The 15147-nt window shown below is 39.8% G+C and overlaps 1 protein-coding gene across 2 annotated transcripts in view; it reads left to right on the top strand.

The window, feature by feature from the left end:
* Positions 1 to 15147, top strand: part of kcnh1a (potassium voltage-gated channel, subfamily H (eag-related), member 1a) — a gene marked incomplete at both ends in the record, with an annotated part of 65873 nt that overhangs the window by 17931 nt on the left and 32795 nt on the right. Inside the window, 4 exons of one of the 2 annotated variants that reach the window (XM_083696223.1) lie at positions 735 to 761; positions 2896 to 3053; positions 3280 to 3551; positions 11445 to 11644. In XM_083696223.1, the coding sequence (XP_083552349.1) occupies positions 735 to 761; positions 2896 to 3053; positions 3280 to 3551; positions 11445 to 11644 (657 nt within the window). The remainder of the gene's footprint in view (positions 1 to 734; positions 762 to 2895; positions 3054 to 3279; positions 3552 to 11444; positions 11645 to 15147) is intronic. The other variant, XM_083696224.1, reaches the window with a different exon arrangement.

Raw genomic sequence — 15147 nt, 5'->3', positions numbered from 1 at the left:
AAGCACAATATAAATGTGTATACTAGGTCATTACACAATGATTACATACATTCTGTGGTAATAACATGCATCTGCAATTTGCTAAACATCCTACATCACTGAAAAAGACTAACAGACTGATTTTGGTGTCTGCTAAAGCCACAATCTGTACAATTTACAATGATTTCAAATAATGAAAACTATCCCTTGATTTTGGTGAATATGACTTATTGATACCTTAATAAGATTAGTACAACTGCTTTACCTTATCATGACCAAAACATTACATTCTCCATTGTTTGTGTTTTTGTTGTAGAATTGTAGTAGTAGTAGTAGTAATTGTAGTAATAGTAGTAGTTGTAAACATATTCAAATATAATCAAAGCTTCAAATGGCTATTGTAGCACATAAAGTGCTATTTGCATGTTAACATTTCTTGAAATGCATTTGTTCCATTGTGTTTGGATGTCCGGGTGTCCCACTCTTTGGCAATATGCACATCTTACAGTATGGCTTTGACTCTTTATCTCATCACATTTTTTGTCACATGCTGTTTTTTTCTTTAACATAATTATGATTTCTATTATCTCTTCTAGTGGCACATGTCTGAATTCATCATGTTTTTTTATTTGATTGAGTGTATGTCTCTTCTCTTCCGTTTGACCATGCTCACTTCACTTCTTTCTTTTCTTCCTCATCCCCTGTTCTGTTTGCATGGCCCCTCCTCTGCCTGTGTTTATATATGGGACCTGAAGAACTGGAACCACCGAGCTGTCACTCAAGTAGGCCTTTCATCCTAGAACTCAGTTTTATTCAGTTGGTTTGGGTCCAAATATGATAATAATGATAAACATTGAATTTCACATTTTGTATTAGATAAACAGACACATACTGAATTCATACTGGGGGGGAAATACCTGTAATTGAGGGTAAATACCTGAATTGGGAACTCACACCAAACATACACTATTCATTCATATTCATTTCTATCGATATATCTGTATAAATGTATGGTCTGTCATGTGTGTCTGTGTGTGATGTTGTCCTGTTTTAGCAATTGTACACATTTTGTGTATTGAATCAGATGATTAAATTAGTGTTAAATTAAATTGATATGTCTTCTTGACACCCATTGTCAATAACAATAATATTATTTTTATAGAACTACTGCATTATCAGTCACAGGATGTTTAACAGCTTATAAATGTTTTTCAGGTACATTTGCAATGGCCACTTATCGACTTATGATAAGTAATATCATAGATGTGATGATAAGTCATTTCACTAAGTAAATACATAAAAATATTCAATCCATCCTGAATGCTGGCGAATGTCCATTATTGTGTTTTTCACTTTTAGACCCAATTCAGTAAGAATATATAGATAATAAAACAAACCAAACTATTAATTTCAAAATATAATTATTCCTGCACAGAGTAGGATAATGAACTGATAGTTTGCTAAGATTATTGAATTACCTGGGAGTGTTACCAGAATGTATTTAGACAAAGTACAAATCATATTAGTTGGCAGACAAGGCCAAATGGTGGTGTGTTCTGGCACCAATGGAACATCACAGTCGGGGAGTGGGTGTGGCAGGAAAAGTACAACAGTGAGACAACTGTGAGAAAGTTTGTTGAAATTAGAATGCAATCAACTTTCTTTTCTTTTTACATTGAACATATTGTTGTGTTGGGTAAATAAATACAAACGGCCTTTCCTGCAGTTCATAAAAAAAATGTAAGTGGCAAAATATTGAACCATCCCTTTACATGTATTCAAAATGGACATTCTTGCATACGAAAATACTGTTACTTTCGACTTACCCCAGAAACCTGTCAATCAATTTAATTAACTGGGGACCCTTGTTGTGTTACAAATTCAGAGAGGGGTTTCAACTGGGACCAAGGCCAGGATTAATGAGGCCTTTGCCAATCATGCTCAACTAGACATTACCATATGCAGATGTAACAACACATGTCTAAAGAATACACAGTCTGCCAACACAGACATTCTGTATGTGCCCACACAGTATACACACACTAACATGCACACACATGTTGGAAATATTCCAAGGTTCACTGTAGGATCTGAAAAGACTGAAGCTATATTAATCCTAATGTTTACCAGCTCACCAAGTCAATTTCCTGTATGTGCAAATATACTTGGCCAAATAAAAGAATTCTGATTCTGATTCTGATTCTCTTAAACTGTTCAGACAGGGAAAATGTCTTCATTCTCCTTCTGCATGCAATGAATCAGCTAAACACACATAATGTACCTACATGAAGATGGAAAAGGACTGTGTAAATGCATTTAGATTAGCATGTTTATAACTGTAGTTAAATTAGTTATGACAATCTGGATTCAGTTGCAAGTAAATGTTAATTGCATCTGTTATGTCACAAAAACAATTTCAGGCTGTATTTTCCAACTCAGGGCCTGATTCATGAAGCGTTTGCACCAGGGTGCAAATTGCACCTGTTTTTTCCAAAGGAAATTAAACATAGAAATCAGAGTAAAAAGGTAAACATAAAGGTTAAGAGAGGGAAGGAGAAATTCAAATTAAATTTCATGTTCAGTTCTGTTTTTGGTGTTGTATCTCATATTTAAATAAATGCACCTGTTGCAAAACCCTTAGTGAACCAGGCCCTCAGTCAACCAGGCCCTTAGTGAACCAGGCCCTCAGTGAACCAGGCCCTCAGTGAACCAGGCTCTTAGTGAACCAGGCCCTCAGTGAACCAGGCCCTCAGTGAACCAGGCTCTTAATAAACCAGGCCCAGTGTTTTCAGAGAACCAACACCCAATCTCCCTCTCTCTCTGTCTCTTTGCATCTTCCACTTTCTCTCCTCTTTTTTGTCTCGCCCCTTACCCCCCATCTTTCTGTCTGTCTCTCTCTCTCTTTCTCTCTCCCAGGGGATCAGCAGTCTGTTCAGCTCTCTTAAAGTGGTCCGGCTGCTCCGGTTGGGCCGGGTGGCCCGTAAGCTGGACCATTACATTGAGTATGGGGCAGCCGTCCTGGTCCTGTTGGTGTGTGTCTTTGGCCTGGCTGCCCACTGGCTGGCCTGCATCTGGTACTATTATATCTGATTTTCATCCAAGTTTCACCCAAATTGACATCAATGCGTCATTTAAGTCCAAGCTACGCACGTGAATCGCACGTGAATGTCAGGATTCGTCCATAAACTCTCACTTTGCTCACTCAAAGATTGCACTGAATTTTTTTAGTTTTTATATTTTTTAATCCTACCAAGCAACAAGCAAATTTGACATGAAGTGGTTCTTGTCCAAACATAACAGGTACAGCATCGGAGACTATGAGGTCATAGACGAGGACACCAATGTGGTGCGGACCGACAGCTGGCTCTACATGCTGGGTGAGACCGTTGGGACGCCGTACCGCTTCAACGCCAGTGGCTCTGGGAAGTGGGAGGGCGGGCCTAACAAGGACTCAGTTTACATCACTTCCCTCTACTTCACCATGACCAGCCTGACCAGTATCGGCTTTGGCAACATCGCCCCCACCACTGACGGAGAGAAGATCTTCGCCGTGGCCATGATGATGATTGGATGTGAGTGAGACACCCTGTTTCTTTCTTAAAGTGATCTTGTGCATTTTTGAAAATCTACTTTTTGATAATTATTTGAAACCACGATAGCTACTGCATGAGCCTCAGTGCCAAATAAATGGTATTTATTGGCGGTCTTATTATATTACCTTATTATATGGTGTCTATCTTTCTCATTGATAATGATAATAGTACCATACTTCCAAAGCAACTTGTTAAAAGTCACACATTAGCGACATATGTTTATAAAACACTTTTTGTATTGTAACAGGGGTTTAATTCCCATATGAATGTCATGCTTGATATATTTACTTTTATAAATATAAATACTTTATTTATATAAATATTTATATTTTATTTATTTGTGCACAGTGTCAATCGCAGGACCCTGCAGCTTTCCCCAAAACAGGGGGCGTGGATTCCATTTTGTGACGTATAGCCGTTTCGCCCTATGCTCTTCAAATGTTCCTCAATCAATCCCCTCCCATGGCTCTCATGACTTGTTGTTTAAAGGGTCAGTTCAGGATTTTGGTTTACAAATCAGGAAGTCTTCTCAGTTTGAATAATATACCTTTATGCTTGTAATAGTGGAAATAACTAAGTGTTTTCAGGTCGACATGCATGTATAGGCCACAGTACATGCTATGGCTGTAGAATTTCTTGTGGAGATGTTTTTAAGTAGTTCAACTGATAGCAGTGTTTTGAGCCCTGTCCACTTACACTATATGGCTTATAATAGTTGCTCAAGAATGCGGCTTTGACCAGAAATTGCGTCTGAGTGAGCCTACAACACTCCAAGTAAGTGGAAAATGAGGTATAATATCCGAAATCCTAAACTGACCCTTTAAGTCTTAAAAAACATTCTACAAGACACAATATTGCTCCATTGGGCCCCATTGGGCTCCATTGAACCTGAAGAGCCATGGTAAGAATTGATTAGCTTATATCCGCTTTCACTGTCTGCATCGATGGAATTGCACTATATCCCGTCAGTACGCAAAGAATTTCACTGCAAACACACTTAACTGTTCTCAAAACAGGTTAAGTACCATTTCACACAGAACATTTGAATCAGACGTTTATTTTATAAATTAAATTGGTTCGTGTACCTCTCTGAGCTCTCTATGGAGTTGGAAGTCATTCTAAATTCTATTGAATCAAAAGATATTGGAATTGCACTGTAATGCAAGCGGAATTACTCTGGTTTTATCCAGTTGAATCCTTGACTATTCTTTATAAGGATGCCCTGTCACTGTTCTATTTTTACTGTACACTGAATGTTTTGGCAGCACAATATCACATCATTGATAGGGGACTATACAGCTGTCCTGTTGCTATGGCAACTACTGGCCTGGGGCATTCGGTTTCTGACAACTGTAAAAACTATCTTCTAAGAAGCCAGCTGTTTGTGGGTACAAGCTAAGACAGCATCATACTGACAAAGCTACAATGAGGAAGACCTGATTTAAAAGATGAAAGTATTGATGGAGTGATTAGATTATTTGAAAAAAGGTGAGATCTGCACATACACACACACACACACACACACACACACACACACACACACACACACACACACACACACACACACACACACACACACACACACATACACACACACACACACACACACACACAGGCACACACACTAAGAGCATATCAAGCACTCATTAGATTTCATACATGCAATTATTACAAATTATACTGTAGAATTCTAAAGATGTCTAAAGAATTCTAAAGTGGAAATGCAGCTTTAATCATAGTTCATGCACATATCTCAATCTCAGTTTGGAGAATGGAGTGGTCGTTAACAACCTGAAGGTATTGCATAGACACCCTCAAGCAAATGCAAAATGTCAAAACAAGCACACATGGATGCATGCACGCACACACACACATACACACACATACACACACACACACACACACACACACACACACACACACACACACACACACACACACACACAGATTACTGCGATACAGTATCTTCTTCTCATAATGATTAAAAGATGAGAGTGGCTTGTTTCCTCTTCATCCAGTCCAGCAGGGCTAATTAGGACCGCATCGCCAAGAGACTGAACACTACACAGAGTAAGCCTCCAACGCCTTTGATCCACACACACTCCAGGTGTTACCTTCCTATCCAAGCACTGCTATGGCTTATCTCCTGCAAACTTCCATACAAGGGGGACTTCAGAATGATCAAACAGAGGTCTGATAACAGGAAGTCTAAGCAAGTCAGAAAGTCAGATCCAAGATTTGATGAAAGCTGAAATTAAAATGCACTTAAGGCCATGGTATACAGTATATCATGAATGTTGTCAGTTAGCTCAGAAATTACTTCTCTGTTGAGGTTGCATTGAGCATCCAAGCTGTTTCCCAAAAAACATCACTACTCTAAAATTGAAAGATAATCTTGCCAAAGTGCTCTGATGTGTCAGCATAAAAGATTATTGAAGGGTTCCTACTTGCTGTCATTTTTTTTTACCACTTCAATGAAATATACAGTACCTACTTACTCTAGGTGATCAGAGTTAAATGTAAAAGTGGGCAACGTTGATGCAGTGCAGGTGACTTATGAAATAGGGAATATTTTCATACATGGAATATGAGGGAAACTGCCTGGTACAAAACTCTAACCCTCTTTTTATTCTGGGGCTGCCTTAAATGCTTGACATGAAGAGCAAAATGAGGAAGGGGGTTGATAAAGAGAAATCATTAGAAGCAATGTTCAGAAAAAGAAAAGAAAATCTGAGGATAGTGCATTTTATGTGGTTATTGGTTTGTGATCACTGTCACACCACTTGAGAATGTGTAATAGGGTTGCAAAGGGTGGTAATATTCTCAGGAGGATTCTCCCAAACAAGGACCCTAAACGTAGTCACAAAAACATGTGTTTACCAGGCAGTTTGCATCTCCAGCTGTGACACATCTATTGTCATCATATCAAGAGGCGAGAGAAAGAGACAGTGTGCTCTGAAAAGTTTGTGTGAGAGAGCTCAATGCCAGAGAGGACGTAGGCGCATTACAGCAGTCACATGGACCTTTACAGTATCTGATCTTCATCTTCAAACGGAGCCAGTGACAACGTGATGATTTAGTATTCTGTCACATATTCTTCAAATAGCACACAGCATGCATACTCTGGCAGTATCTTATTTATTGGGACCAGCAAATAGACAGAAAGCATTTTCATGTTGCTGTAAGCTTTCTTTTACAATAATTGCTAAAAAAATATTACCTTATTGTGTATGATAATAAATAAAAAATATGAGCCATACATAGGGTAGTACTTTATTTGAACTGTAAGTCATAACAACGCCATACTGCTGTCATAAACATAACATAACATTACTTAAGATGGCATTGTGGGGTATTTTGGAGACAGGAGACATGATGTGCTTGTACTATTGTGAATGATGATCAATGCACCCCTCTTTCAGCCCGAGCACTTATCTACAGTTAAATGGGCATGCCTGGTGGACGTTCTGAGGATATCACACCTTGTTGATAACACTTTGTTTTTGTCTATTATTTTAATGCTGGTCTTTCTGTTGGAAAGGTTAGGGAGAAAGGTTATTTAGGGAGAAAACAGAAATACATTCTTTGAGTTTTGGTTTAGGCCTGTGGGAACTTATGGTGAAACTTGGACGTTTCTTTGAACTATTACATTGATTATTTTGTATTGATACACTATTCAAATTCTTCCTATTTTCCTCAATGTAATTTTGTGTGTTAATGTTTCTGTTAAAACAGCACGACATACTGATGACCAGGTTTTCACATAGAGTTAACTTTAATGTTAATGTGCATAGTTGACAACACATAGACTCGAGTCATCGACATCAGATTCCATACCTTTGGAACCTAGGATCAGGGGTGAATGTCTGTCACGCAGGCGTGAGCGAATCAGATATAACGTAATGTTAACTTGTGTTAGTAAGTAACGTGACCACTATTATGTAGAGTCTACATGTCCATAACTGTCTGAAGTTTATTAGGGAATAAATGTACAGTTCTTTATCCCTATCCTGTCCAAGTCTTCAGCATGGCATCTTTAGTCACTGAATGTCAAGACAGAGTCATTCCGCTTGCATTGGGACAGTTGTGTTAGTTGTCCACTAAGGAAAACATTTCTAGCTGTAGCTAAAGCGTTATGACTAATCATAAAGCTATAACTAATCTGTTATAACTATATCAGGTGCATGCCAGTATTCTTAACAACATTATATATATGTTGACATGACACTTTATGACCTCAGACCTCTTATGTCCTTTTTCCATAGAGTAAAGTGATCATCATTAATGTAAGTAAAGTGATCATCATTCCATTGTTAGTATAACAACAATATAACGTAGAACATGATAGCCTCTTTACTTAAGCTAAAGAAAAGGGTGTCATGAAAAGTCAGTAGCAAGGGTGATGCACCAATGGGTGGAATGAGAAAACCGTAGCAAAACTCTTGAGATAAAGTTTAAAACAATATTTGGTAACACTTGATGGTGAGAGTCCCCACTACCTGTTTGTGTATCATTTACTATAAATGATTGCAAATAGATGACCTCATAGTTACAGCTTTGTTTCTTTGGGATTCCAAGACCATGTACCATTTATCAGAAATTATGTTGCTACTCTCAATGGCTTTTCATGAGTGAGTATCTTTCTCTGTAACCAATCATGTTGTCATGTTACATACAATATGGATGCTTCTAGTCTCTTTTTTGGGAGGATGCTGCTTGAGTCATAAATCTCTTCTTAGCTGAGGTGCTTGGGAAAAAATTGTATAGTTTATAATGGTTGCGCTACTTTGAGAAATGGCTCACACTAGAGATTTGACATGTTCTTACTCATGGCACTGCAACCATTCCAGTGAAGGGGTGTACATGGAGAAATCCCCATTTAAGTATGGTGGTTCTTCTCATCTTTCAATATGATCAATTAGTATCAATTATACAATGATTCTGTAAATAGATTAATGTGTGTGTGTGTGTGTGTGTGTGTATGTGTGTGTGTGTGTGTGTGTGTGTGTGTGTGTGTGTGTGTGTGAGAGAGAGAGAGAGAGTGTTTATGTGCACATGTGCACCAGCGTGCCTGAATACAATTCAATGTCCATTTTAACACCATGCCTTCATTGTCCTCCCCACTGAAATAGGCATTGACTAGAATAACAGTTCCTGTACATTCTCAAGCTAAGGTTCAAGATGATACAATGATGTAGTACGTGTTGTATTTTGTATCTAATGCAATAATTATACTGCAGTCTGCTGTGTGATTCATATAGATAGCCTTTGCAGCAGTCATTTAGTTATCTATATTATATTCTCAATTCCTGTTTTATTCTCTTTGTTTTAATTGTAAAGCACATTGCATTTCCTGTTTGTACGAAAAGTGCTATATAAAGTTTCCTTTGCTTTGCTTTGATTTGATACATATTCAGGAGTGAGTGCTGTGTGCTGTCATGGATCATAGTGAGAGCACTTTATCATTAAGCCCTGTGATAAAACAGATGGTATAACACAAATACACAGTTGGCAGAAAGGAGAAATCAATACATGCCTGCATGCTGCACTCTGAAGGGAAAGGGAAATTAACTGTAAACTTCGTTAAGTTCTATCTCCTGCAGCGATCAAAGGAGTTTCCATTTCAGCATTCTGTCCATTGAGACAATAATTTCCAACAGTATAGAAAGCACTTAGGCGCTTCAAAGCCACTAGTGGGAGAGTAATTAGAGACGCTTTCACCTGAGTAAGTGGTATTTTAGAACCTCATGTTTGTTCACATAGGATTAGAGGTCAGGAGTCAGTCTACTGCCTTGTCAGGGAGGGTAATGAAGACATACGGTTTGAATAATGACAGGTATGTCTAGTTTGTTCCATTTGTGTTTCACCAAGCTAGTGTCCATACCGAACAATATGTCTATGCATTTCACATTTACAGTAAATAGTTTCCCCATGATTTCAGAATTTGGAAAATATAGTGTCTGTGAGAACATTATTTGTATTCCAAGTGAAAAATAGTACTCTGCTGACCTGGGCATATGTCAAACACTAGAAAGTACTTGAGGTATGCTTGATTTTGCTTGGAGTTTGTACTTTTGGGACTATTTGGAACTTGCAATGGTTCCATTGTACCAGGCAAACAAAATAAAGAGCAGCTCAAGTATCAGAAAGCATTTGACATAATGTATGTATTTGACCCAGGTCTGACATTTTGCAATCTCACAAGATTTTCCATTTCTCTGATGTTAAACTGTATATAGAGGGCTACTGACAGCCTGCACAACAGCTTATCTTTTAACCTTTTGAAGCTTACATAACATCCTGTCAAAAAGTAAGCTCAAGTATTTTGAACCTGAGTGTGAAGTTATGTATCAGCATTTTCTTAATGAACCTCAGCAGACCAGTCTATCTACAGTATTACTGGCTCAGTATAATCTCTTGGCCCGTATTCTTTGGTCTATCACCACATTCTGGACTAGGTCCAGACTTCTTGGAGTTTCAGGTGAAAGGTCACTGAGAAAAAGCTTACTTATGGAAAGATGAGTGAGGCCCTTTTAAGGTGCTGAGCTCCTATTAGGCTGTATTGGGCAGCTGGTGTGTTAAATCAAGTGCTTAATAAATAAATGCCAATTTGTTTATTTAAAGAAAGAGTCAGGCCAGTTGAAATGCAACAGAGGTGTGCCTAGAAGACAAGAATATGTATGGTAGTTCTTCTAGACCCTGTGGAAATACTTGATTGAGTTCTTAAATGTCAACACATTAAAGTGGCAGGGATATTGTTGATGTAAAAATATATATATATCACCAGGAATGACAAAATTCCCAAATCTGAAACTTATTACATACAGATAATCAGGAATTATTCCTAGTATTTGGCCATCTGAAATTTTTGGGTGATTTATATGTAATCCCAGTTACCAAATCCAGTGTGGGAATTTCTACAGTAATATACAGAACCTTTGAAGGATGGCAAGTGCAAGGAAAGGCTGAACTCCCCAAGGTTGAAACATCAAGGGATATCTACGTAGTAATCCAACGGCTTGTCACACGCATTGGCAAAGCATGTGATGTTGATGGACAGCTGCTGTCAGAAGTGTTATTTGTTTCTGTCTCCTCTCAGCCCCTTTCCTCTAAAAGTGGAGATGCAGTCTGTCACCTCACTGGGGATTCCATCCCAAAGCCTGCCACTCTTTCAGCCATACACTTGCCCACAACCAGACAAACTGCTTGTTTATTACTTTGCCTTTTCACTCATGGAGAGCTACTGTACCTCTACCTGGAAAATACGGCCCACTGTTACTTACTGTAATAGTGGACGTGCTCAAATGTATTGAGCCTAAGATCTGTTTTGTCATTCGTGCAACGATTGCCTCCATATTTCCTCATACATAATAACGTTTTGAAAAATAATTGTGGCTTCTGGGAGTGAGAATTGGGACCACATGACTATACTAATACAGACGAAAACATAGCAATGGAGAACAACATATTCCACACATATTCAACTGAGCTGACGGGGTTGCAGTGGACCACGATGGCAGTGGTGGGTAAAGTTGCGCTAAATTACGTCAAACTGTAGGCGCCTCATCTTTGTGCATGTCTATTGTCTGCTATTATGGTAAACAATTGTTTCTGGAGGCAACATCAGAGTGGCATTGGGGTAGCTTTAATTACATTGGCTCCATTCAGCTCCAACATTTTATTTATTACTGACTCTATGAGTGCCAAAGACGTATTATTATTATTGATGTTACCATATTTGGCCACTTTTCCAGATTATTCTCTGAAGCATGTTGCCAGTTTATTTAAAATGGGTCATATTATTTACTGTGACACACTTTTTCTTTGACTACTTTTCTTCACTTACACTTGCATCTTCCTTGTCTTTTCCAGCCCTGCTTTATGCCACCATCTTCGGTAACGTGACAACCATTTTCCAGCAAATGTATGCCAACACAAACCGCTACCACGAGATGCTGAACAGCGTCCGTGACTTCCTCAAACTCTATCAGGTGCCCAAGGGGCTGAGCGAAAGAGTGATGGACTACATTGCATCCACCTGGTCCATGTCACGGGGTATAGATACTGAAAAGGTATCTCAAACTGTAAGCCAGACATTCATTACCTTGCATGCTGTACCCTCTGTGTTGGCTGTCCTGCATGGTAGCTCCCTCAGTTAGCTGGTCCTATGTGGTTGCGTATTGGCAGTGGTTCTCTATGGTTCTTAGCCTGTATTTTTCTGTGCGGTCCAATGTGTGGTGCTGGGGGGGGGGTGGTTATGGAAAATACCAACAGAGTGAGGGTCCATTTTAGTATGATTTACAGTAACATTGGCCCTAATTTGTCAAACGAATGTACACACAAATCTGCGATACAGCAGAAGCAGCACATACAAAAAAGCACTGTAATATATTGTAACTCTACAAATGCCATCCCGCTCAATCCCACTGCATTGTTTGCTTCATGTTATACATGTGTTACAAACAAATGTAAACAAAAGAGGTGACAAGTGGGTGTGTATCTATAGACATTTCTGGTTGTTTATGGTGCATGCGGAAAACAATTTTGCGTATATCAATTTTCCCGCTCAATCCATGCAAATTTCCACAAGTGTTTGATAAATCAGGGCCATTGTCTTTTGGGGTGTATCTCAATGGTATTCTTATTGATATGATGAAACATGACTGGATGTGACATTGTCTAAAGCCTGGATTGAAACTTCATCATAACATCATCATGATATTCTCTCACTGTTATTCTCAAACAATGGTAATGCTTTATTTTACAATCGAGAATCAAGCAGGTATTTACCTTGAAAGTATATCTTTGTTTGATAATCCTTGACACAAGCACCACTATGTACCATTTAGTACCTGGTAGTTGAATTCATTGCAATAAGTACCAACACATACATTGTCCTCAGTTCGGGAATTGACTGGTCCACCACTGTTGACAATGCAAAAGCGTGGTGTTGCGGCTTGTTAAAGTCACTGGGACAGTTTTTTAAGCGACTGTCCTTAAAGGTGAAGCTTTGTGAATGCCTTGGTTTTCCAAATTGTTTACCCCAAAATTACCCCAAGACTGAGGACGGTGCCTTGGTGTTGTGGGTTATGAGATGATTTGTTGGAAGATTAAGTCGATTAAGACAATGGCTATGCGACCGGCAGATTGTCCCGGTCCTTGTATTGTAAATGAAGTTACCTGTTGAGTAACTCACATTTTTTTGACAAACACAACTATAATTTGCAATGGGACATCAGCTCTACTTAGGCAAACTGCGTCATATTTCTTATTTATCATCAACATGTTCCCATTTTTGGTACATTTGAATGCTGAGTAACACTATGGGATAATCCCAGCACATTGCTCTCCCGCTCCTTTGAGCAGAGATAATTGATGAAGGAAGGAGAGTGAAATCCTTTATGGATTCTCTGCTCTCACACTCTGAGTCACCACTGCCTCCAAGTAGTTTTTCTGGCTGTGTTACTGTGACAACTCTCCAGCTCGGACCTGTAGAGATGCAGCTAGTTTGACTGGCAGAGATTGGGTTTTCATCAGATTTCATCAGATGAACTACTGTATATACTAACTTTAACTGCTAGATGATCTGATGGGAGATCCACAGGTAAACTGTGGATAAGGTTAAAAACATACATTTAACACTAGAAGTGCCATGACAGTCAAATTTACCAGTCATTTTAAGATGACTGATTAATCTGCTGACATACAGTATAACTACTACTCTTAGAATGTAACCCAAGTTCTCTGAAGGAGATGAGGGACACACACTCTATACCTATTAGCTGAAAATCCTATTCAGTCACAGCCGTACAGGCTGAGGACGATTGCAGGAACGTAGCCCCGCCTAGTGCCCGCCGAGCATAGCTTGCTTATTTATTCTGCAAACCACTCTTCACAAGCTCAGCGCAAGATGGGAAACGAAGTGAAGGGTCTCCCTCTGTGGACATATTGTCCATTCTGCCCAGGACATGATGTATGTAGGAACAGGACAAAGTGCTTAAGGGCTAAAAACACTGTGTAGAACTCAAGGACGTTTATGTGGGCCGTGAGAAATGGATCCGACCACACACGGCTTACTGAGAGCCCGTTGTGTAACGCCCCCATCCCTGAAGTGACACATCTATCATCACACCCCTTCACTTGAGGACTCTCTCATGGGGGAGCCCCAGAACCAGGGGCATGTGTCTCTCCACTACTCCAGTGTTGCCAACTGTACTCCAGTGTTGCCAACACTATACACTGTGTGGACAGGAGCACGTTGCCTCTGGTGAGACAGATCCAGATGTAGTGATGACACCCAGAGCTGGAAGACTTGCATGTGGAAGAGGCCAAGCTGGACTACCACAGTTGATGAATCCATCTTGAATCCCAGCGGCAGACACGTTTGAAACCCATGAGTCTGGGCGAAACACCTGCAAACAACTGTCAGGACAAACAAGGCCATTGTGTCAGGAAGCCATGGGGTGCAGGAAGCTCTGAACAAGACCAAGTCCATGGTCAGACCTAAAAAGGCCACCGTTTGGCTGGGAATGAGCAAGCTTTTGACACGATTCATCTGGAAGCCTAGATTGATTGCCTCTCCCCAATAGGGGGGGGGGGGGGGAATGTCAGCTTCAACACACTTCATGAATTTCAGAAACCTGCTGTGTGTTTGACAAACCTCAATGTGGAAATATGCATTTTTGAGGTTGACCGTTCTGTACCAATTGTTTGGTCTAATAGCATCTAATAGGCAAGACCACATTAATTCTGGCAGGCTCCCTGGGGAGCTGCCTTCTTAGGACGCCATCTCCCTGATGTGGGAGAAACCGGAGCCATGTTGACACACACTGCCATACCAGAAGAGGCAACCGAAATTAATAAAATCTCCCGTGAGAGATGGCACTCGCCCACACACCAAAATAGTGCAGCAGTTAAGCTTAATTAAGATAGAAGATAGCTAGCATGCTAACTGCTTGGGTGCAATAAGTAGCATTGCTATCTAGCCCTGAAGTTAAAACAATGAGCATCCTTTTGTCTTAATTTATGGGGAATATGAATGGCAATTTGCACCTTTGATATGGAGGCCATCATCTCATTTTTAACTTAAACATAAATGTAAAGTACGCTATTAAGCCTGTCATGGTTCTATCAAACTCAGTTCATACAAAGTTTGGTGCTAGCTCAAAGGGAGGGCGCTAGATCTGTTTGCACGAAGCGAAGGAGTTAGCAACTGTCGTTCAAAGACAATGAGCTCGCGAGCTAGCCAACCTTCCAAGTGGTTAGCCGAAGCTCACGTGAGGGACCTAGAGAACGCTACACATGGTAACTAGATAGGAATGTTGAACTAGTAAGGGCTCAAGTAGTCCTAGAACTACGAACACCACACTAGCCAACCTTCCTTCCTAGTAAGTTCTAAGATAACTTAAGGAATTAACGTCAAGCTAACAAAGAGTTCAAGTACCAAGCTATCTAACGACCTTCCTGTGTTAGCTTGCTAACTCTGAGAGTATCAGGTTTTGGATTGTCGAGCTGAAATCGCAGGGTTCAAGTAGAGACAACCTTACACCCCGGGAAAATCGTAGGATTCTCATTG

This window comes from Argentina silus (assembly GCF_951799395.1).
Source record: "Argentina silus genome assembly, chromosome: X".
In the NCBI taxonomy this organism is placed as follows: Eukaryota; Metazoa; Chordata; class Actinopteri; order Argentiniformes; family Argentinidae; genus Argentina; species Argentina silus.
This window is presented reverse-complemented; position numbering and strand designations above follow the sequence as displayed.